Below are 21,166 nucleotides of genomic sequence, written 5' to 3'. Positions count from 1 at the left end.
CAAATAAAATAAAACAGACTCAATGGAGAGTGTTCCCATGAAGCTCCAAGATAATTTAATTTAGTTTAATTGTTTGCAGGACAAAATAATCCGTAACACAACGTGTCCACCATGAAAAAAAGGAAAAGTAACATCCCATGATACCAACCTTGATGTCCCAGTTCACCACTCTGTGTCCTGTCAGCCTGCCATCATAGTTGTGGTTGGGAGACAAGTCCAAACAGATCTGACTCTTGAAGGCCTGAGGCACATTAACACATATTAAAATGAACGTAAATAAGGCACTGAGGCATCCATGTTGTTTGTGCCGGTTACTAACAACAGAGGGGCGAATTCACGTAAAGATTGTGCAGCTTTTGCGGCTGCTAAACCGTCTCAAATAACAGCAAAAGCGAGTGGCAATTCACAAAGCACCCGCAAAAGGTGAAATGCACTGCACAGCATGCAAATAGCGTCTCGGCGCGAAGGTACTATTTGCACAAATTAAAATGAAGTGATATTCATACATTTGGCCCCTTTCCATGCAAATGGGCCTCATTGCAAGAAACATGCAATTCACATTCAATAGTCACACACAGTTAGAGTGATGCTATTACTGTCTGTAGAGACCTGGTAGTAATTGCACGGACAGAAAAAAAAGGCACCGATCTGCTTCCCGCGTGATCAGCGAATACATACCTCTCAAGTTAAACATTGGGATTTTAAAATAATGGGAATGATCTGGCGAAAATACCTGTGGAGTGTAGTAGAGCAACAGCTTGCCGTTCAGGTCCGATAGTTCTCCGTCCGCTTTGAATAACGACACGTGGTTGGGGCCTGAAAAGGGAGCAAGGAAGGTTTATTTAAGATTTATGGAAAAGTTTTCCTGTAAAAAAAAATATCCAAAATATTGATATAGCTTAAAACATGGTATATTTTCAGCAAAATATACACAACTAATATTTTTTTATGATATCAGTCTAGGCACAATGGGGTTAGGGTTAAGGTTAGGGTTAGGTAAAAAAAAATGGTTTTAAAGACCTACTTTTACTCCCTTGTGATCGACAGCTATAGATAAGTGTTTTGTATCTGTGTGCCCACGTTGTGTTTTAAAATTGAAATTGTGCTACAATTTATCTGCATCAACTCTATCTGGTTTGTTTTTAAGGCGCTATACGCTGTAAATAAACTTGAACTTGGACTTGGAAAAGAGTTGATTAGAACCTACCTGCAGCGTACAGAGCCCTAGTGTGTGTCAGCTGCAGCGCCTCGTGGCAGATGAAGGCAGTGCCCAGGAGGCCGTCCAGGGAGGTGGGCGTCCCCCACTCCGTGTCCTGTAGCCCCGCGGGGATGGTGTGCACCGGGGCGTCATGCAGAGGCCCCCAGCGACCCCCCGAAAAGGACGCCGGGACGGACAGGGAGCGGGTGAGGGAGGGGCCGTGGATGGGGAAGGAAAACTCCTTTGTGGCAGGGGATGAGGAGGTGGGCAGGGTGGGGGAGGTTGTGGTGGTGCTTGTGGTGGTGGTGGTTCGATGGCCTGCAGAGCCGATGCAGCAGGAGGTAAAAGGCTGTTTGAAGTGGAAGGGGGGGTTTTTAGCACGGGGTTGTGTGTGTTTCAAGAGGGGTGGGGTGGTGGGGAGTGTAAAGAGGAAGTCAACTCCACAGATACAACAGAACTATTTGCTCACAAATCTCCAAAGCAATAATGGGGACAGAACAAATGTAATAGCAGTCAACCATGAATGTACATTATATACTTTTTTTTACTATGTACTTTATACTCTTTTTGGCGTTTTACCTCGTTGAAGGAAGGACAGCGAAGCTGAGCGCTCTTACACTGCTCTCCATCGATGTAGATGGTGACCAGATTCTGGCCAAAAGGACGCCGTCCAGGGATATGGACGATATCCACTGAATGCTGTGGAAGCAGGAAACGGAAGAAAAGCTGTGTTGGTGTCTACGCTCAAAGATTCAAGTTACAGAACTGACGGAAAGATAGCAGAAGAGGTCATGAAGAAGAGTCCTGCGTACATTCCGTATCCGCATTGCACGCACGCACGCAGGCACACACACCGTTTGTATTTGTGGCAACCAAAGCATGGGCCAAACAGCATGGTTCACATACCATCATATTTGAAAGTTGATACCTGTGGTATCTATTTTGAAAGAACACTGAGGTTACCCTCCACATCACGTGACGGTGCACGGTTACATCCCTTATGTGTGCCAGACGACACCACAGACACGCACGCACGCACGCACACACACACACACACACACACACACACACACACACACACACACACACACACACACACACACACACAACACACACACACACACACACACACACACACACACACACACACACACACACACTCAACAATAATGAGGATGCCTACAGGACAGAGGTATGGGACCTATCCTTATGGTGTTTAGAGAACAATCTCTCTCTTAATCTGGAAAAAACAAAAGAGATTATTGTCATTGCGCCATTGATTATTATCGATAAATGGCGCACCCGTCGAAATTGTCAACAGCTTCAAGTTTCTTGGCATTCAGATTTCAGACTCCCCCTCCTCGTCCTTGATATCAGTGGTATCTCAAGGCTCAAGGCTCAACAAAGACTGTACTTTCTGAGATTTCTGTCGGCAAAGTCTGCGGTCAACTTCTACAGGGCTACCACAGAGAGCATCCACACTGGAGAAATACCGCTGTGGTTTGGAAACCTCACAGAACAAATCCATAAACAACTTAAAAGGACGGTAAAAACTGCTTCAAAGATCGGAGGAACCTCACTGCCACAGCTCCAAGACGTTTATACCATCCGCTGTAGAAGGAACGTGCCAAGTATCTTTAAGGACATGATCTGTTCTTTCTCCTCTACCTCTGGAAAACACTATCAAAGCATCAAAGCTCGGACCAGCCGCCCCAAAGGCAGTTTTTACCCTCAGGCAGTCAGAATAATGAACTGAAGGTGCCTGGCCAAAGACACACTGACATTGCGGTTGATTTGTTATTGCCTGAGATCTTTTATGTTATTTTATAATTTTTCATTTATTATATTGTATATATTTTTTTTTAAACTGAGAGAGCCAGGGCACAAGCATCTAGTTGTATTTTGAATGCACGTGGTAATGTTTAAAGTGCATATGACAAGAAACTTGAATCTAAGTTACATAACAGGCCACACACATATGGTTGTTCAGACACAGCCCCAGGAAAAAACAAATACATAAGAAAGAGGCTAATAGCAGACGTTTACCCAGCAGGAGTCTGTTAGTGGGTTCTCTGCTAAAGGCACGGCCATGTAGTCTTTCTTTGTGCAAACCGCTACAACCAGCACACCTTCCATGGTGAAGAACGCTTCTAGTCCGGTTCCACTCGCTGTGAAGAAACTTCACAGAAAGAAACTTAACAGTTTAATTAAAAAGTGGTGAACGGTGTATTGGGTGGATTTGTGTATACGTTTCAGACATAATGACAATGTGAGATAGGTAAGGAGCTTTGTTCTCATGACATCCAAACATTATCTATCACTCTCAGTCCCTGGGGTACCTGTAGAGTTGCTTCCTGCGAGGTCCTCTGCCTATGTGGTGCGGTGGTTCCATGCCAGCGGTGGGTGAGGGGACACTGTCTGACTGACACGAAGGGAACTCCATGCTGAGGCAGAGCCAGGCGTGAAAAGCAAACCCACTCCCCGGCCAGCGGTGGACAGTGGGCACCATGATGCCCGCCATAGGGGGCGTAAGGTCAAAGTACTGCAAGGCGTTGTTCCGTCCTTCTCTGGCGGCCATAGCAGAGAGCACTCTGATGACCCGGCTGCAGTAGGGGTGTATTCCCCTCCCCGGCCCGGCACTATTGTCCTGATCTACCCTCAGGAGCCTGAGTAGGCTCTTCAGCTCCTCTGGCCTGAGACACAGGGAGCCCAGGTCCTGAAGGAGCCCCAGCAGGGAGTCGGCGCATTGCCTGTCCAGACACTGAGGCTGGGACAGGAGCTGGAGCAGGGCACCCACCATGCCGGCCTCCACGGCCACGGTGCGGCAGGACAAGGAGCCCCCGCACACGGCGGCTAGCCACTGGGCCACAAGCAGCTGGAGGTCCCTCTGAGTGGATAGATCCGGAAGCCACTGCAGCAGCAGCAGCAGGGGCTGGTCGTTGCTGATGCCCAAATGATGGGCATGGGTGTGCTCGCCCTCTACCGCCTGGAGAGGAGAGAAGGTAAGGACAGTAGACAGTCAGGCTAGACAGAGTGAAAAGAGTACAAGTTATTCAATAAGGACCACAATAATAATAATAATAATAAACAATATTTATATAGCAGCTATCATACAAGAAATGCAGCTCAATGTGCTTTACAATAAAGAGATTACATGCACCGAGTGCTTCACATAAAAAGGACATAGAATTAACATAAAAACAGGGATGGAGTGCCATAGTTAATGTAAAATAAGATGGAAGACCAAACCCACTTGATAATAATAATAAAAATAGGATAAAAATGAAGAAGAAATAGAATACATAAAATGTTTAACATGAGATGGAAAATAAAACCCACTGAGTAATAATAATGAAACAAAACAAAAATAAAGTCCAAAAATAGAATACATAGAATGCATGAAATCAAGTAAAACACAACATTTTAAAAGAAGTGCAGCAGTGGATAAGTGCAAAGCAAGTGCAAAAAAATAGTTTCAGGCCTGTATCAGGAAAGTTATAGATAGTTAAAGGCTAAAGTGAAGAGATAAGTTTTAAGCTTTCTTTTAAAAATATTAAGCAAGCTGTCTTCCCTGATATCTGTATGTAGTGTGTTCCATAGCTTTGGGGCGTATTTGACAAAGGCTGCATCCTCGATTTTCTTCCGGCTGTTGCTGGGAGAAGCAGCAGCAGAAGAATTCAGTGTTCTTGAAGGATGTGAGAAATGTAGCTTGGTCTAAGCCCATTAAGGCCTTTGTGTATAAGGAGGGCCTTAAAATCAGTTCTAAATGTTACAGGAAGCCTGTGCAGAGCCGCTCAAACTTGACTCACATGCTTCTCTCCACTTGGTTCTGGTTAATAGCCGAGCTGCAGAGTTTTGAATGAGCTGAAGTCTCTTTTTTGGGGGGAGGCCAGTTAAAAGTGCATTACTGTAATTGAGTCGGCTTGAAATAAACGCATGAATCAGTTTTTCATCATGTTTTTGGTTTATAAACGGTCATACTTAAGCGATACTTCTAAGGTGGAAAATTCACGTTTTCATCACGCATAGATAGCTAAGGAACTAAGATAACACCAAGACCTGTAACCTCAGATTTAATTCCAGGAAGTTAATTTCCCCAGGTTATTAAACAGCGTTTCTCTTTTTGTTTTAGGGCCGACTAGTAGGTTTTCTGGTTTGTCCTCGTTTAACTTTACGAAATGATTGCTCACCCATTTATTAATTGCCAAAAGACAGGCAGTAATGGAGTTTATAGCTGCAGCATCATTTGGTTCAGCAGAGATGTACAGCTGCCTGTCATCCGCATAGCTATGGTAACATACGTTGTGCTCTCTAACGATGTCACCAAGTGGGAGCATGTATGAAAATAATAATGGACCAAGGCAGCTCCCTTGTCCCCTGGACGAGGGTCAATGACGTCCGGAGGAAAAAGGCTGTAATTTAATAACAATCGAAAAACACGGCCAATTAGAAGGAAGACATGACTTGAAGACCAGTGCCGTGGAAGCAGCTTTACTCACCATGTTCATTAGCTCCTGCAGCAGCCGCTTGGTGGGCTGACCTTGACTCTTCAGCACGTCAAACAGCTGGGAGTAGCCGATCCTCTCCTTGAAAACCTCCTGGAGCAAGAAGAGACGGAAATAGGCTGCAACGCTCCTCCACAGGGGATAACCAGTTGGCACAATTATATTTTCTAGACATGTGGGGGGGTATAATGGCTTTCCTTATCAGAATCTTGTTTTTCAGTAAAAGGCATTGTAGCATCAGTATGTTTTAAGGCCTCCACACAGTGTGGACCCTGTCTGAAGTTTGTCATACGTCAGGTTGTGCGATGGGAACTAGGTAAACGTGAAGCATTTGGGATGGGAACAGAAGAATACTTTAATATTTGACAGAGCCATCTCACAGAGACTCTTACCTTAGCGGAAGGCGAGTTGCTCATAATGGCAGTGAGAACGCCTAACGCATGCACCGTGATGGTGTCTGAACCTCTCTCCCACACCTACAGAGGGGAAGGGGAAAATATTTTCATGCTGAACAGGGATTCTGAGCTCGAGCGCAGTCTGACAATAAAAACCTGGAAGTGAAGACCATTCAAATGGTGCACAAAAGGAATCAGGGAGGGAGAGAAACCAAATGGAAAAAACAATTCCCAATCCAATGTCTATAGTCTTAGGAGTAAGAGGGAGTGCTTGTTCTGCCCAAATGCCACTGAAGCAACACAGCGGTCGCATCAGACAGCAACAAGGCCCCGGCTATTTTTATTTCTTGCGAAGGAAATAAATTTCAACATGCAAAGGAAAAAAAAAAAAAAAAAAAAAGACTCCAAAAAGAAAGAAGAGAGGAAAGAGGTGGAAAAATGGAAATAAAGATTGATTCAGCCAAAACGTGAGTTAACATTCGCCACCAGTCTGTGGCTTTGCAACAAAGAACTGTGACCCCTGCAGAACAGAACCAACGCAAAGATTTAGAGCCACGTGTGTCGGCAGCCTCCTTCTACAAACACCACAAAATAAACAAGGAAAGACATGCACTGAAAAAAGGTCTCCCTCATGCACGACAGGCAGAAAACATGCTATTTGCGCCGATTATTGTCAACAGGAAACTCTCCTTCTGAGCTGTGAACGAGATGTAGGATGCGAGATGTGTTCTCCAAAAACATTTTCCAAAATAGCGACTTCCAGACATGCGTGCAGCCTGCAGTCGTTTGTCCTGTGCTATGTTTGTAAGTATATGTTTTCCATTGTTCTGTCCCTTAAGTTGGCTGTGCCTCCGCATTTTGGAAGGGTACCATTCATCTGTCCCATCTTTTTGCGGAACACACATTGGTATAACGCCGTAATGAAAGGCAGGAGGTGAACCGGCGTCTTCTGTAAAACTCTTGATGAGACAAAAACAATCATGTGCAGCGTCTCAGCTCTCGCTGCATCATCTCTTTTTCAGCGTGAAAAAGCGAGTGTTTGAGCTCAGATTTCCTGTCTACGAGTTTCCTGTTTAAAACGGCCTCCCAACGCTGAGTGGGGGTGTGGGGAGGGGGGTGGGGGGGGTGGAGGGTGAAGGTTGAGTTTCCTGCTCACACACCAATACCAATACACCCAAATGGTGATGGGGGGCGGTACCTGTTTCACTTGGACCTCTGTCAGTAAACATGTGGTGAGGTCACACACCACACCCTCACGCTCCGGCTGAGGCCTGCTGCTCTGATAGAGCTACAGGACACACACACACACACACACACACACACACAACACAACAGACAGAGAGACAAACCGTTTTTACACCAAAATAGGCGGGTCTACCCAGGTTTTTTTAAATGCGGGTAGACCCACTAAAAATAGGCGATTGGTGCCTTCCCCATTGCCAGGAGAAATACCCCCCGTATGTCATGTTCTTCATTCTTCATGTGGAAAAGGTGCGCGTCATGGTTCCATTGTGATTGGAAAATAAAACAGGAGAGGAGACAGCAACTTAAACAAACAATGACATAAAGCTGTAAAACTTGGGGAAAAAAAACCCAAAACGTCTCACAACATTTCCCTTCATTCCTAACACAAGAGCCGTTCAAAAGAATCGGATCATTTCGTGAACAAACCAACACTACGGTAGAACCGCCCACTGGCAGCGTGCGGCGTGCGCACCGGTCCTTCGACGGCAGGGAGCGGAGACGCTCCTCCGGCTCGGAGAAGGGCTCCGGGCGGCGCTGGAGTCCCTCGGAACCAGCAGGGAGCACTCAAAACATTTCATGGTCCCCCATGCGGGAAAAAAGTTATGAACTTCTAATTTTGATTTTGGATTCTAAATCGCATATGAAATGATCGAAAGATACACAGATATTTCTGTCTATTTGTGCGCCAATGTCCGGAACTTTGAGGCCATCACATGGCGCAGGTAATTGGGCCAAAAGGAGCGGGTTTAACCGGGCGGCCTGTTGACATCAGAGCCGATCGGAGCTGGAGCCGATAAAAACCTGTATCTATTGCAGGGTCAGACCCGGGACTGAAACCCGGGTATTACCTTTCCCACTTATGACAAATTCCGGATGCTAGCGGTTGCGGCGCAGTGGGAAAGGGGTAACGGACGCTTGTAACCAATCAGATAAAGACTTTGGAAAACGGGTTGGTCGGTGAAGGGACGGGTGGAGATCTTCCTGTACATCATCAACCGTATGGTACAGATGTGACGTAAATAGACGCAATCCACCGACTCGAACACAGTCGGCCAGACACACAGAGTACACCACACACACGCACGCACGCACAGACACACACATAAACACACACGAGCACAAGTTTGTGCATGAATCCTGACAAAATCTGACGAAAGTGTAGAAAAGCTGAGAGCAAGGAAAGCATATCTCACATGTACACACGCGCACACACGCACACACACACACACACACACACACACACACACACACACACACACACACACACACACACACACACACACACCACCCGTAGGGGCCCCACCTTGCTGTTCTGAATGAGCCGAAGGATGTGTTCGAAGCAGTTGTTGTTGAGGAAGATGGCCTGCAGCACCGGCCTGTCGGGGCACTGCAGGATCTCCGGTACGGCAGCTGAAAACGTCAACAGCAACCCTGTTCTTATTTCTTCTTATATTATTTTTCTTCACATTTATTTATCCAAAACAGAATATCCTTTTGTAGTTATGTTTTATTTTGTACCCATGACCATACTAGCAACCATACTTTCACTTAGCTCCCTTTAATGAAAATTTTAACCACTATTCACTTTTAACTTCACTCATCCTGTGCATGAAATTGCTTTTCCGTATAATCTATATCTTTGGGTTAGAGTTATCTTAAAAACGACACATTTCTAATATGTGAGAATGTACGTGGCAAGATTAACAGATTCTAATTCTGTCACGACAGACGCTCGTATTATTAGCCAACTCAGTCAAAACCAGAAAGATAAGCCCGCCCTCAGCGCTGACCCAGACAGATAAACCGACTTCAGCGTAGAGAGTCCTCTTCCTTTTCGGCGTTCTTACTCAGCATGTGGCTCTGCAGCGTGATCAGACTGTCCTCCCAGTTCTGCTGGTCCTCCCGCCCGGTGCCGAGCGGGCGGTTCCAGTTGAGGAGCTGGAAGTATCCCTCCAGGACGGCCCTGATCTCCACCTGCCGCTCGGCGGGGCTGCCGGAGTGCAGGGTGTGGATCATGGCCGTCAGGCACTGCAGGGTCAGCCTGGGGAGCCGCGGGCCCTTGGGCTCGGCGGTGGTCCAGGAGCACCACGCCCGCAGGAGGCAGAAGAGATCCTCTGCGGCGTGAGGGGTGATGGAGAGAAGGCCGTTCTTCTGAAACGCACCGGTATAGAAACTCACGACTGATTTCGATTGATTATTTATCATGTCAAACAATGGTGAACCAAGTTTTTGATCAAGATTATTTAAACGAGGAGGCTCACTTTGGTCCCACTTATCACGGCGCCTTGGAGATGAACCAATCTTATGGTGAGGAACTCTGGGATCTGCTCGCTGTTCTGTAGGCTTTCTGCGGAAGTCATTAAAGACTTGTTAAAACAGACAATCACAAAAACAAGATATTTATATTCATTTCATTATTCTGACATTCAAATATCTTATATAAATGTACAGCTGGAGATTCCAAATATGTAGGGCGAATAGCAATAAGATGAGATATCATAAAACTTTAATGATCACCAGGGAAAATTCAGTTAGGTTTAGTTAGAGTAGCAGAATTTGAAGTAAGAAGTAAAAAAAAAAAGAATAAGGTTGAAGTACTGTAGGTGTAAACCAAAGGTTGAAGGTAGACTAAAGTAAAGTAGAGGAGTTCCAAGTATAAGTTAAGTATAAGTATGATACGACCTGCGTCATTCATCAACAACCTCAACAACATCAACAACCCCAACCTTGTCGTGTTTCCCAATGTGTGGAAGTGTTGTGGTGTAAACCCCGTCCTAAGCCCTGAACATATCAGAGATTTCCTCCCGAGGGCACGTAGACTAAAAAATGAGCTTATCAAATGAGCTGCTATTATTAGAGAGGGTGGAACCAGATAATTAGACAGCTCATAATTAGGTTTTCTCGCATGATTAAAAGATATCGACCGACGGCAATCGGTGACCACTTCCTTTTTCCAATGAACGAGCAAAAGTTTTGGCGAGGGAGAGCAAGTAAAAAAAAAAATCAAGGAAAATCAACAGTTTGAAGATGATGAAGCAAAGACGGCAGCAGCGGGATGAAGGCTCTCCTGGTATGCAGGGTCTGACAGAGGGCGGGGTGGCGGAGCGGAGGAGTGGTGGAGCGGAGGCGTGGGGGTTTTCTTTTCCCTCACCGTGGAAAAGGGAAGGAAGCTCCTCTGGCAAGAGCAGAGGGGAGAACTTGTACTTGTTCCTCTCCATCAAGCTAACGTCCTCCCTAAAGTCCACCGATAAAAAAACAAAAAACACACAGGCAGAAGTCATCTTAACACCTCGAGTCGATGAAGGATGCTGGTCTCTTATATTGTTCATATTATCTTCACTGTTTATTTCCTATGTTACTGTATCGTACAGGAGAGTCATATTCATTTTGCGGACGTGAGGTATTTTTTCCATTTTTATTTGTTATAGTTTTTCTATATTAAGGCGAGGCAACATGTCAAATGAAGCCTCATGTGTTAAGATAAATTGGGCCGGGGAAGAATCGAACCGGCCGCAATGACAGTCTCCGGGAATCTGGAAGAAAACAAAATAAGACAGAAAGCACACACAGCTATGTGTCTCTGTTTCTGTATGTGTGTGCGTGCGTGCGTGCGTGCGTGTGTGTGCGCGCGCGCGTGTGTAACATTGCGTTCCCCTCCCTACGCATTCTTCTGGGCGATCCCTCCACCGCCTAGTGCCCAGACACACACTCACCCGGCCAGGCTTCTCCTCCAGGTCTGATAGGGATCAAAGAGGTTCTCGCACAGCAGCAGCCCGTACTGCACCACCGACTGGAGGGACGCCGCCTCCACCGGCCCCTTCTTTATCTAGGTTGGACGCACACGCAGACACACACACACACGCACGCACGCGCACACGCACACAGGCACACACGCTGTTTAATGGCCGTAGTAGCGTGTTTTGATGGCGCCGGGGACAGAACATTCCGGCAGACAATGAGCAGAAGGTTAACTACACCCCTGCTTCTCTTTTCACCGTAAACTAGTTTTGTTACTTTCGTGTGTGTGAAGAGGCCGTGTAGTATAAATAGAATCACTGCCGGGTAGGTTTGGGCAAACTGTATATCACATCTTCGGCAGCTGGCCGCAGTTCGGCCGAACGAAGCATGAATAATCTGCGTGGTGTGAAACGGGCGGGCGGGTGGGTGTGGGCGGCTGAGTGGGTGGTGGAGCCAGGTTCGCCTTCATAAAATCATTATTATGAATGGTCCCTGTGTTTGAGTTGCGGCGTGTGTTTTTACGGCGCCGGTACTTACCTGGTTCAAACAGAAACTCAGAAGCTTGATGGTCTCGAAAACAAAGCCAGGGATCTTCTCTGAGTCGATGTTTTCCATATTCCTGGGGTTAAAGAGGAATCTGTGTTATTTTCATTGAGGCTTTTCATTAAAAAAAAAAATAAAAGTCACTAGGGGGTAAATTGAGGGATGTTCTTGTGTTTGATGTACATGGGCCAGACGTGACCGTCAAACAGACCGGGCGGGTCTGGCACAGTGTAGTTCCTTGAGCGCAGTAACATGTATACAAATATGTCCTGGATTTTCCTCCAGCGACAAATAAAGTACTATCTTGTCTAATCGATGTATGTAGTTGCATATACAGTATATACAACTATACTTTTCAGTATTTGCCTTCTGGAGTCATGTGATAATGGCAATAATAATAGTTAAAGTGATTTTGATAGTGATTGCTATACTGATAGTAATAGTTATCAAAAGGGTTATAATAGCAGTGATGGTAATAGTGACTAATATTGATAGCAACACTAATAGTGATTGTAATAGTCATAGTGGTAGTAACAGTGATAGTGACCTGCTGATGATGATGAAGAACTTGATGAGCAGCAGTGGGTGGGGGACGTTGCCGTTGGGCTCGGCTCCAGAGAGGTGCAGGGCGCTGTGCCAGAGCTGGGTGCCGAGGAGCACCAGGACCTCCCTGGGGAGCAGGGGCACCTCGGAGCTGCATTCCTCCAGCCTGGGAGAGGAGGAAACAGAGAGGGATGTTCCCTTGAAAAAAGACTGCATTGGTGTTCAGTACAAACGTGTCCAAATGGTCCAGTTATCTCCAGTTATCGGAAAAAAACCAGAGCATTTAGCCCATGCACTGTGACCATCCACTCACCTCCGTGGCTCCAGCGATTGCACGTCAATGAGCTTCTCAAAGGAGGCCACAAATGCCTCCAGCCACTGCTGCAGATAAGCCACATCTTTCTGCGGGAGGAAGGAACATAGAAGAATTCACACTGATTCGTAATGACAGATAAATGTAGGTGTTTCCGTGCCTCAAGTTTTACAAACTGCATCGGTAGAGAAATTAAATAAGAAAATGTTCATGGTTACGTAATACACTGCCATGCAATCGGCCCTGTGGCTGTGCTCCTTTTTTCTTCTCAAAAATAATGTTTTGCCTTATGTACTCAGTACTCTAAGAACTCAGAGACAACGGTTCTACCATGGACTCTTCACTCAGGAAGTTGCACCTTCACATCGTGAACACCTCATCCAAATATCTCCCTTTCAAAAAAGAATCATTAAATAAACCAAACTTCGATACTACAACATCTCAAGCAAAATGCTGGTGAATGCGAAGGCTTATCGTCCGCATGTTCAAATCCATCAACCGTATCACAACTCATGCAAATCCTTTTGTGAATAAACTGTACATTTTTTAAGCACATCGGCAAGTCATATATCAAGGTCATGTTTTTATCGCTGCACTAAGCAGCTTCAGCCATGCAGCGTATTCTGCCACTCCTCCCTCCTTACGTCAAACCTCCCATCCCACAGCCGACACCAAAACCAGATAAAAAATGTCAAACGCCACGGCAGAAAAAAAAAGACCGATCCTAAAACAGCTGCAAAAGCCTCACTTCTGAATATGTCGGCCCTGCGTTATTTTTCGTTGTTTTAATTGCTCTCGCTCTCTCTCTCTCTCTCTCTCTCGAGAAAAAAACCCCATGAAACTCTCACAACTCATGAGAATTTCGAGAAACTCATGAAAGAAAGAACGTCTAAAAGCGTATGTGGATAGTGTTGTGCGCGCCCCGTCCCGTGTAGACAGAGAGCGCACGTAGGTGACTGCTGATTTCCACCGAACAGCAATGTGATTAATGCGTGAGACGACATCTGCCTCATCTGGACACAAATAACTCAAACAACACATAATATGACGGCGTAGCACTTCCCAAAATCAACCCAAGCAACTACTTTACGCAAAAAAGCAATGCATATACAGAATGATGGCATATTTCACAGTTTGGGTATAGAAGTCACATCATTTGTATTTGGAGAAACTCTGTTTCATGGAGGATGTCTTTTGAATGACAGATGCTGACAATTCAGTTCCCACCACTCGCAGGTTGTTTGAACATCCCATCACTTATCATCTTAAAGGTATATCACCAGTTGACTTTCATTTGGCGGCCGGTCCATGTTTCATTGTTTACAGCAGAGCAGACGGCGGGGGTCATCAGAACACGATCTTCTTCGATAAATCCTCCGTGAAGCCACAGGACACCTACGTGTTCTTCAAACCGCAATTAGCTCAGACGGCTTGCTCTCTCTCTCTCTCTCTCTCTCTTTTTGCTTCCAATGTCAAGTAAGCAACCAGGAAATGCCAAGTCACTTTAACCCCGGCCTCTCAAAACCCCGTCGTCTGATGCTTCCGACGCCGCCCGCCGTGAGGGAGGCCTCGGCCACCTCCGACTTAAGACCCTTTCGGTTAAAAACAGAATATGACAACACAGCTGTCATTAATATTGGACGAGAGATCAAAGTAATGTTGAAAAAAAACATCCATGAATAGTAATTGACGATGTATTACAGCCCAAATTATATAGAACGTTTCAACCAAGTTTATGGCCTTGGTGGAAGTCTCCCGATGCCAATTCTACGCACTGATGCAAAATGGGAAATTGCTGAACAACCTGTTGCTTCATGTGATGACAAATCAGAGGCGTTTAAATAGGAGAAGCACAAATATTGGGAAATGTGAGCGACATCTCTTCTGCTTTGTTACGTTTTCACTCAGCAAAGGCGCCAGTATCTCCTCTCGAATTGATTCTGCTGCTACTCTACTGCGGTGAGGAAATTAGGAGCGATTGTGTTGACACATAACGCGACACGGTTGAAGATAAAACCCAGAGGGACAGGCCCATTGTTGAAATTCAGCGAACGGAGTGATTCAGTTGAAAATGTTTTGCATATTAATCCTTATGATTTGATGACAACCCCAGGCTCTGCAGCCTCGACCTATGGGCCTCGTGAAAACACCTCATCAATAGAGAAGTAAGCACATAATGAGGAACCAGACCAGTCAAAAACCAGAAGGTACTAAATCAATTCAAACACCTGTGAGCACTCCACAGATATACTAGTATCTTCCATTGTCAAGGATTGACAAACTAATCTAAAAAGACGCAAATCTGCTATTTGCGCCAGGATTATTGGCACGCACGTCAAACGCCCAATCAATCAAGTATAATCAATGAGGAGGAATCTGATCATCTCGGTCGGCGTCCGGCAGATCTGCTCGGAGGAGCCGTGCAGCTGTGCCGTTCTTTGCTTGTTGGCATTCCGCTTCGCTCCTTCCTGTACCCGCGAAAAACAAAGAGCACTTTCAGATTCCTGATTGGCCGTTCTGTTGGTGAGCAGGGGAGATCGGGAGGGGGGGGGGGCGAAATTGAAATTGAGCTCGGTGACGTTGTCGCGCCGTACGTCTCTCCGCAACCCGGTGTTTTCCATAATAGCAACGATCACATCTGGAAGATATCCGGAGGGCCGGGGCGGTGATACGAGGCGATCGATGCGAGGCGCCGGAGAGGAGGAGGTTTCACAGCTGTGCAGGAGGATCGTCACTGTGACAGTAACAGGCGTTCATTTGGGATGATTACTGTGTCACCAATACACAATAATTAACACTGTGTCACCAATACACAATATTTAATACTGTGTTCTTGGCCAGCTTGACATAAGCTGCTCTGACTTCACTATGATTTGGGCTGAAAGGGGTTCATTTTTTTATCCTTTCCACCTCCCTGCAGCCATCTTGCTCCACAGACAGTAAACCTTAGGATGTCCTAGTATATTCTGATATCTGCCTCAATCGCTCAACAACGTCGATGTACAGTAGCAACGACAACATAAACTCGTTCGACGTAATTCCTAACCGCCCTTCACGAGAGTAGTAATTACCTACAGTAGGACCATGACATCTGTTGAAATGAAGCAGTTTTTAATCGCGTCATAGGACGAGCCGGGCTTTAATGGGAAATGTCTCTGCAGTAGCAATAATCAAAGCAAGGGGCAACGTCATTGCGTCGCTGATGCAGGATCCTCGTAGGATGCTTCAGACAGGATCCGACACGCGAGGAGGTCTCCTGCCTGAGCGGATCGTCCCGTCTACGCCTGGACCTGTCAAACTTGAGCAACGCTGTAGGATTGTATCACTGGCCAATGTACGTAGGTCTCTACGTGAGGACTATATTATCCGTGTAATGGTGGATAATATTGCCTCCTCCAAATAATGAGAATGATACACTACACATTAGTACAGAGCAGTGGCACAGAAAAAAAAGCCTGTAGTCCGTAGTCCATAAAGAAAATGACACAAGGAGTTTCATTTCATCGTGTTCGCAGGAATGAACTTAAATACTTACTGTTACTTCAATCGGTTTATATGTCTATATTCTTTCAGATGGCTTTACTAGTAAGTATTTTAAGCAATTCTTTCACACTACACCGTGGAATACCACACCTCAGCTCAAATACTTGCATGGATTTCATGATGACCACTGTGCATTTGCAGGCACACGCGCATGCAGCGTATTTGTGTATATTTGGGTCTCACCCTCTTCCTTGTGGTATTATCTTGAAGTAATTGCTTCTAATTCTTCGACATTATGTTTCTATATCCCAAGGCCTTACGAAGCTTTGCCTGCGTCTGGAACAAAGATGGCTCTAAACCTCTTGCAGGGGGGTGTGTGTGTGTGTGTGTGTGGATGTGTGTGTGTGTGTGTGTGTGTGTGTGTGTGTGTGCGTGTGTGTGTGTGTGTGTGTGTGTGTGTGTGTGTGTGTGATTTCTTGCACAATCAGAGGAAGCAGAGCACCTTTATCACTGACAAGCCCGAGCAAGTTATGTGTTTTGTATTGCAGAAATAAGGAGAGATGGTCGAGATACAGCACATAGCCAAACAAGTCCAAATCAAATGTGAGAATCCATCACAGTTTCCTTACATTCTGTCCGCAACGCCAGCTGAATACTAGACGGGTTCCATGTCGTGTATGTTCAAATGTGATTGAAAGCCCGCCCGTATGGGAAGATATTCATTCACATCAACAAACAAACAAACAAAACAGGGGATCGAACATCAAAACAAAAGGAGACGGGTGGCAATAAATTCAGAGATGAAGTGAAACATGGAGCCCTGTGTGGGCTTATGATGAAATCACTAGGAGGGTGTTTCCCTCCAGTGTAATACCTTTGTAGCCATCGCCTGGATGGGTTTGTTTGTTACTCAAACAAGGAGTTTGTTTCAGAACATTGCCACTGGTAAGGGATTATGAGCTTGTATGCAGCGCAAACAACAATGACTCATTATTTAAAATTTCAGACTTGGCACTTGGTCTGATTGATTTGCTGGGCTGTGTGAGAACGATATAGAAGCGGCGGGTAAAAGACGTCGAAAAAACTCTGCTTAAGCTGGATATTGATATTGCTTGGCCACCTAGAAGACAGCAGATCTAAATGAGAGCAAGGTGCGTATTTAAAGTCGACGGCCATATTGCAACATGTTCCCCACACCACCTGTCGACAGTAATGTGCTGGAATCCACACGGAGATTATATTTTAGAAAAAGGCTTGAGCACTATATCAGTAACTTCAGCTTGGCGACGAAAACCAATTTGCTAATATATTTTGACATATAAAAACGACTTCTGTAAAAACGTAAGAAATGTTAATAATACATGATAATCGGCTATATAAAATAAAAGGTTTTGATATCTTCTGATATAAAAAAGGCTTGGGGCGAAGTGACCATCACCACATTAAGCTGCTATAACTATGGTATAAATATAGTGAATAATACTTTGATGAAGAACAGTGAATATACTGAGCTAATTGCTATGGGACCAACAGTGCACTAGATCTTCTAAAGAACACAGAATACCACAGAACTGAACCCCTATCGTTTAAGTTGTTTATAACCTTCTAATTGAAATTAGCCTTGTATCACAGTATTGATATATTATTGGTATAAGCTGAGTGAAACAAAAAAACGGTTGAATGTACCTGCTTGGCCGTCGTATGCAGATTACAAATGACCATTTCTCAAAATGTCTGATTGTGCGTGAATATAGTATATGAGGCACCGATAGTCATCCCCAAAATATTGTCACATTATCGATATGGAGGTATTCAGTCTAGTAGCCCCAAGGTTGTTCTGGTGATTCAGTCGGGAGTTATGTGCCTTGACCGCAGACAAAAAGCACATTTTATTCAATTTCTATAGATGGCTACAGGTACTCCTCACTTATTCGACCGAGTTCTCTTCCTAGGACCAGGTCGTTAAGGGAAATGGTCGATAAGCGAGGACCCGTGTTATTTCACTGTAAGGGGGCAACGCTAGTGTAGTGAATACTAACAGACTGCGGGAACGAGAATGAGAAGGGTGATGAGATGAGATGTATACAGTGTATATAGTATATATAGTGTATAAAGTGTGTATAGTATATCTTATGTAAATAGTTTATATAGTGTATATAGTGTCAATAGTACATTATGTACTTGTACGCAGAGCACAATACGGACTGGTCGAAGAGCTGGTCGTTAAACAGGTAGGTCGTTAAGTGAGGAGTACCTGTACCATGAAATTACACAGAATCGTAAGTGGACAAGCAAATGAGAAGCATCATAAATGTTCGGAATTACTCATTTCTTATACGTTTATAGGCCTGTCTTGAACGGACACAAATCTGATGTACCACAGTCGATGGGACTCGATGGGACGCCGCATGCCTGCAGCGTCAGCCTTTTGTTTCCACCACCACAACATCACAAGACAGTCCTAGGCCAAGAGCAACTTTTTTAGATGCAATTATTCCACACCCTCGTAACAGTCCAACGTGCACGGGATTCCCTTTTGTCTTTGCTAAAATTGTGAGGAGAACTAGTTTATCAGCTTCGACTGGAGCCCAGTTTGAGCCTTTCATATCTGCTGTGCATGGCTCATGTGAGAGTATCAGCAAAGAACTAAGAAAGCTTTATTTCCTGCAACTCCCCCCCCCCCCCCCCATGTCCTGAGGCATTGAAGGCAGATTGCAAACTCATTAAATAATGATATTTAATTATTCACAACCAAACAATCTGCTCTTCAGAGATAAACGCATGAGTGAGATCAAACTGATCTGCATGTTGCACTTTGATCAGTGTTGAAAGGATGGAGACAGGCACCATGGGGGACCACGCTTTTCAACCCTTCCACTAATACCAATTTAATTCACCACATATCAATTGACGCATTTTGACACCGTGGGGTTTCATGCCCGGGGACCCGGAAGTTTAGCACGATAAAGTTTAACTGGTACTTGTAGGAAATTGAGTATAAACTATGAACTATGAATTGGAATGCCGACTGCATAAAAGAAAACTACACTGTTATGGTTAAGGATGAAGTAGCAGCCTATGGAGGTGGGATATAAAGAGGAATATTGTATACAGGAAGTGGATAATGTAATAACAAGTGGCTCTAGGAAGGAATATTGTGTACAGGAAGTAGATAATGTAGAAACGACTGGCTGTATGAAGGACTATTGTATACGGGAAGTAGATAATGTAGTACCAACTGGCTGTAGGAATGAATATTGTATACAGGAAGTATATAATGTAGTACCAAATGGCTGTAGGAAGGAATATTGTATACAGGAAGTAGATAATGTAGTAACAACTGGCTGGAGGAAGGAATATTGTATACAGGAAGTAAATGATGTAGTAACAACAGTCTGTAGGAAGAAATATAGTATACAGTAAGTATATAATGTAGTAACAGTTGGCTGTAGGAAGGAAAATTGTGTACAGGAAGTAGATAATGCAGTAATGACTGGCTGTATGAAAGACTACTGTATACAGGAAGTAGATAACGTAGTACCAAATGGCTGTAGGAAGGAATATTGTATACAGGAAGTAGATAATGGAGTACCAAATGGCTGTAGGAAGGAATATTGTGTACAGGAAGTAGATAATGTAGTAACGGCTGACTGTGTAACGCCTGACTGTAATAATCTTGTATACTGGAAGTAGATAATGTATTAATGCTTCATTGTAATAATATTGTTTACAGGAAGTACATAATGTAGTAACGCTTGACTGTAATTATATCGTATACAGGAAGTAGATAACGTAGTAACACTTGACTGTAATAATTTTGTATACAAGAACTAGATAATTTAGTAAGGCTTGACTGTAATAATATTGTATACAGGAAGTAGATAATGTCGTTTCATCTCCACCGCAGGTACACTCTGAGAACGTTGTGAAAAGTATCCTGGGACATCTAAAGCATCGTATTAGTTATAACTATCTTACAGCCATCATGTAACTTGGAGTCTTGGATTCCTGTGCATGAGTTTGATTCCAAACTTTAAACGCAATAAAATGCCTTAGAGCTCTGAGACGTTTCAAGTTAAGCTCACTGTGACAGCTAAAAACAAAACGCCATGATATAGTAATGCAAGAGTCACGAACGATTCGTTAGTAGCGAGCGACTCTTAACTGAATCGGGCGTCGGGAGCGAGTAAATATTCGCAAACTGAAAATAATTACAGAGGACTATAAATGGTGGACGCAAACAGGCGTTTTGCAGCATCCATGCTGAATGTAACTGATGCACACTTTGCCTTCTGCCTTCTTCTAAATCATTACAGTTATTTTAGCGATTCACATTTTGCATATATCTGACAAAAGTACTCGTTTTTGAGGGAATTTAACGAGTCCTGTGGGAATTCCCTTCACAACCCAGAACTGAGCCGTGTCTTCTGGTTGTCGTCCGCGGTTCACCGAGGCTCCTCCGCCACCCGGGCCGCGCATTGCTCCACCCGAACGGAACGAACGACGAGTCGGATGATCGATCGACTCTTTTCTTCCCGAGTGACTCGTCGGGGGCCGAATCAAAAGAAAGGAGTTTAAGCTTTCATCGCTGGCTATGAATGTAGAACAGGCTACTTCCTCATAGGAGGCTACTCACGCTGGCCTCGGAAACATGATTCAGATTAAAAACCAAAAAAAAATGTCCTCTATCGATAAAAGTATTTTAGTCTCGTCGGGTGGCGTTGTCCCGCCCGCGCTCGTGGATTTAAATCCCCTGCGAGCGCGACAGCAGGTGTCGGTGTCAGGTGTTTCGCAGTCCGACTCACCTTGGTGTAGTATAACATCCACAGCTCGTACAGCCTCTCCTTCGAGGCCATTCCTCCCTCCGCGGACGTTCCCTCTTCACAAAACCCCCAAAACTTCACAAACTTTCACGCGTCGTAAGTTCTTTTTCGCGCCCCCCCCTCCTCTTCCACTTCCCTCCTCCGGACGGTCGGACGCGCGCAACGCGCTATCGGGAAGCATTTGGAGACTCCCGAAGCGGTCCGAAAGGCATCGTCCATTCGCCCCTCGCCGGGTGTTTAAAAACACACGTCAAAAAAAAAATAATAATAATGAAAACACACACACACACATACACACACGCACGCACGCCGTAGGTTCTCCCACTGTGGAGAGATCCCACGCAAGGAGGTCCAGTAGATGCTGTGCGGGCTCCGCCGCC

The 21,166-nt window shown here is 45.0% G+C and overlaps 1 protein-coding gene across 1 annotated transcript in view; it reads right to left on the bottom strand.

Annotated features, from left to right (window-relative positions):
- nbeal2 (neurobeachin-like 2) overlaps positions 1–20,856 on the bottom strand; it is a 43,396-nt gene extending 22,540 nt beyond the window's left edge. The window contains exons 1-18 of the mRNA XM_080005497.1: positions 20,769–20,856; positions 12,481–12,569; positions 12,172–12,333; positions 11,619–11,700; positions 11,057–11,169; positions 10,495–10,577; positions 9,605–9,690; positions 9,191–9,494; positions 8,647–8,753; positions 7,297–7,386; positions 6,096–6,179; positions 5,698–5,796; positions 3,538–4,184; positions 3,245–3,377; positions 1,778–1,897; positions 1,208–1,547; positions 734–816; positions 149–241 (exon numbers count right to left, since the gene is read on the bottom strand). Coding sequence (XP_079861623.1) covers positions 149–241; positions 734–816; positions 1,208–1,547; positions 1,778–1,897; positions 3,245–3,377; positions 3,538–4,184; positions 5,698–5,796; positions 6,096–6,179; positions 7,297–7,386; positions 8,647–8,753; positions 9,191–9,494; positions 9,605–9,690; positions 10,495–10,577; positions 11,057–11,169; positions 11,619–11,700; positions 12,172–12,333; positions 12,481–12,569; positions 20,769–20,819 — 2,766 coding nt within the window. The 5' untranslated portion in view covers positions 20,820–20,856. The remainder of the gene's footprint in view (positions 1–148; positions 242–733; positions 817–1,207; positions 1,548–1,777; positions 1,898–3,244; positions 3,378–3,537; positions 4,185–5,697; positions 5,797–6,095; positions 6,180–7,296; positions 7,387–8,646; positions 8,754–9,190; positions 9,495–9,604; positions 9,691–10,494; positions 10,578–11,056; positions 11,170–11,618; positions 11,701–12,171; positions 12,334–12,480; positions 12,570–20,768) is intronic.
- Between the last annotated feature and the right edge of the window lie 310 nt (positions 20,857–21,166).

The sequence above is a fragment of the Zeus faber genome, assembly GCF_960531495.2.
Source record: "Zeus faber genome assembly, chromosome: 8".
NCBI classification, from domain to species: Eukaryota; Metazoa; Chordata; class Actinopteri; order Zeiformes; family Zeidae; genus Zeus; species Zeus faber.
This window is presented reverse-complemented; position numbering and strand designations above follow the sequence as displayed.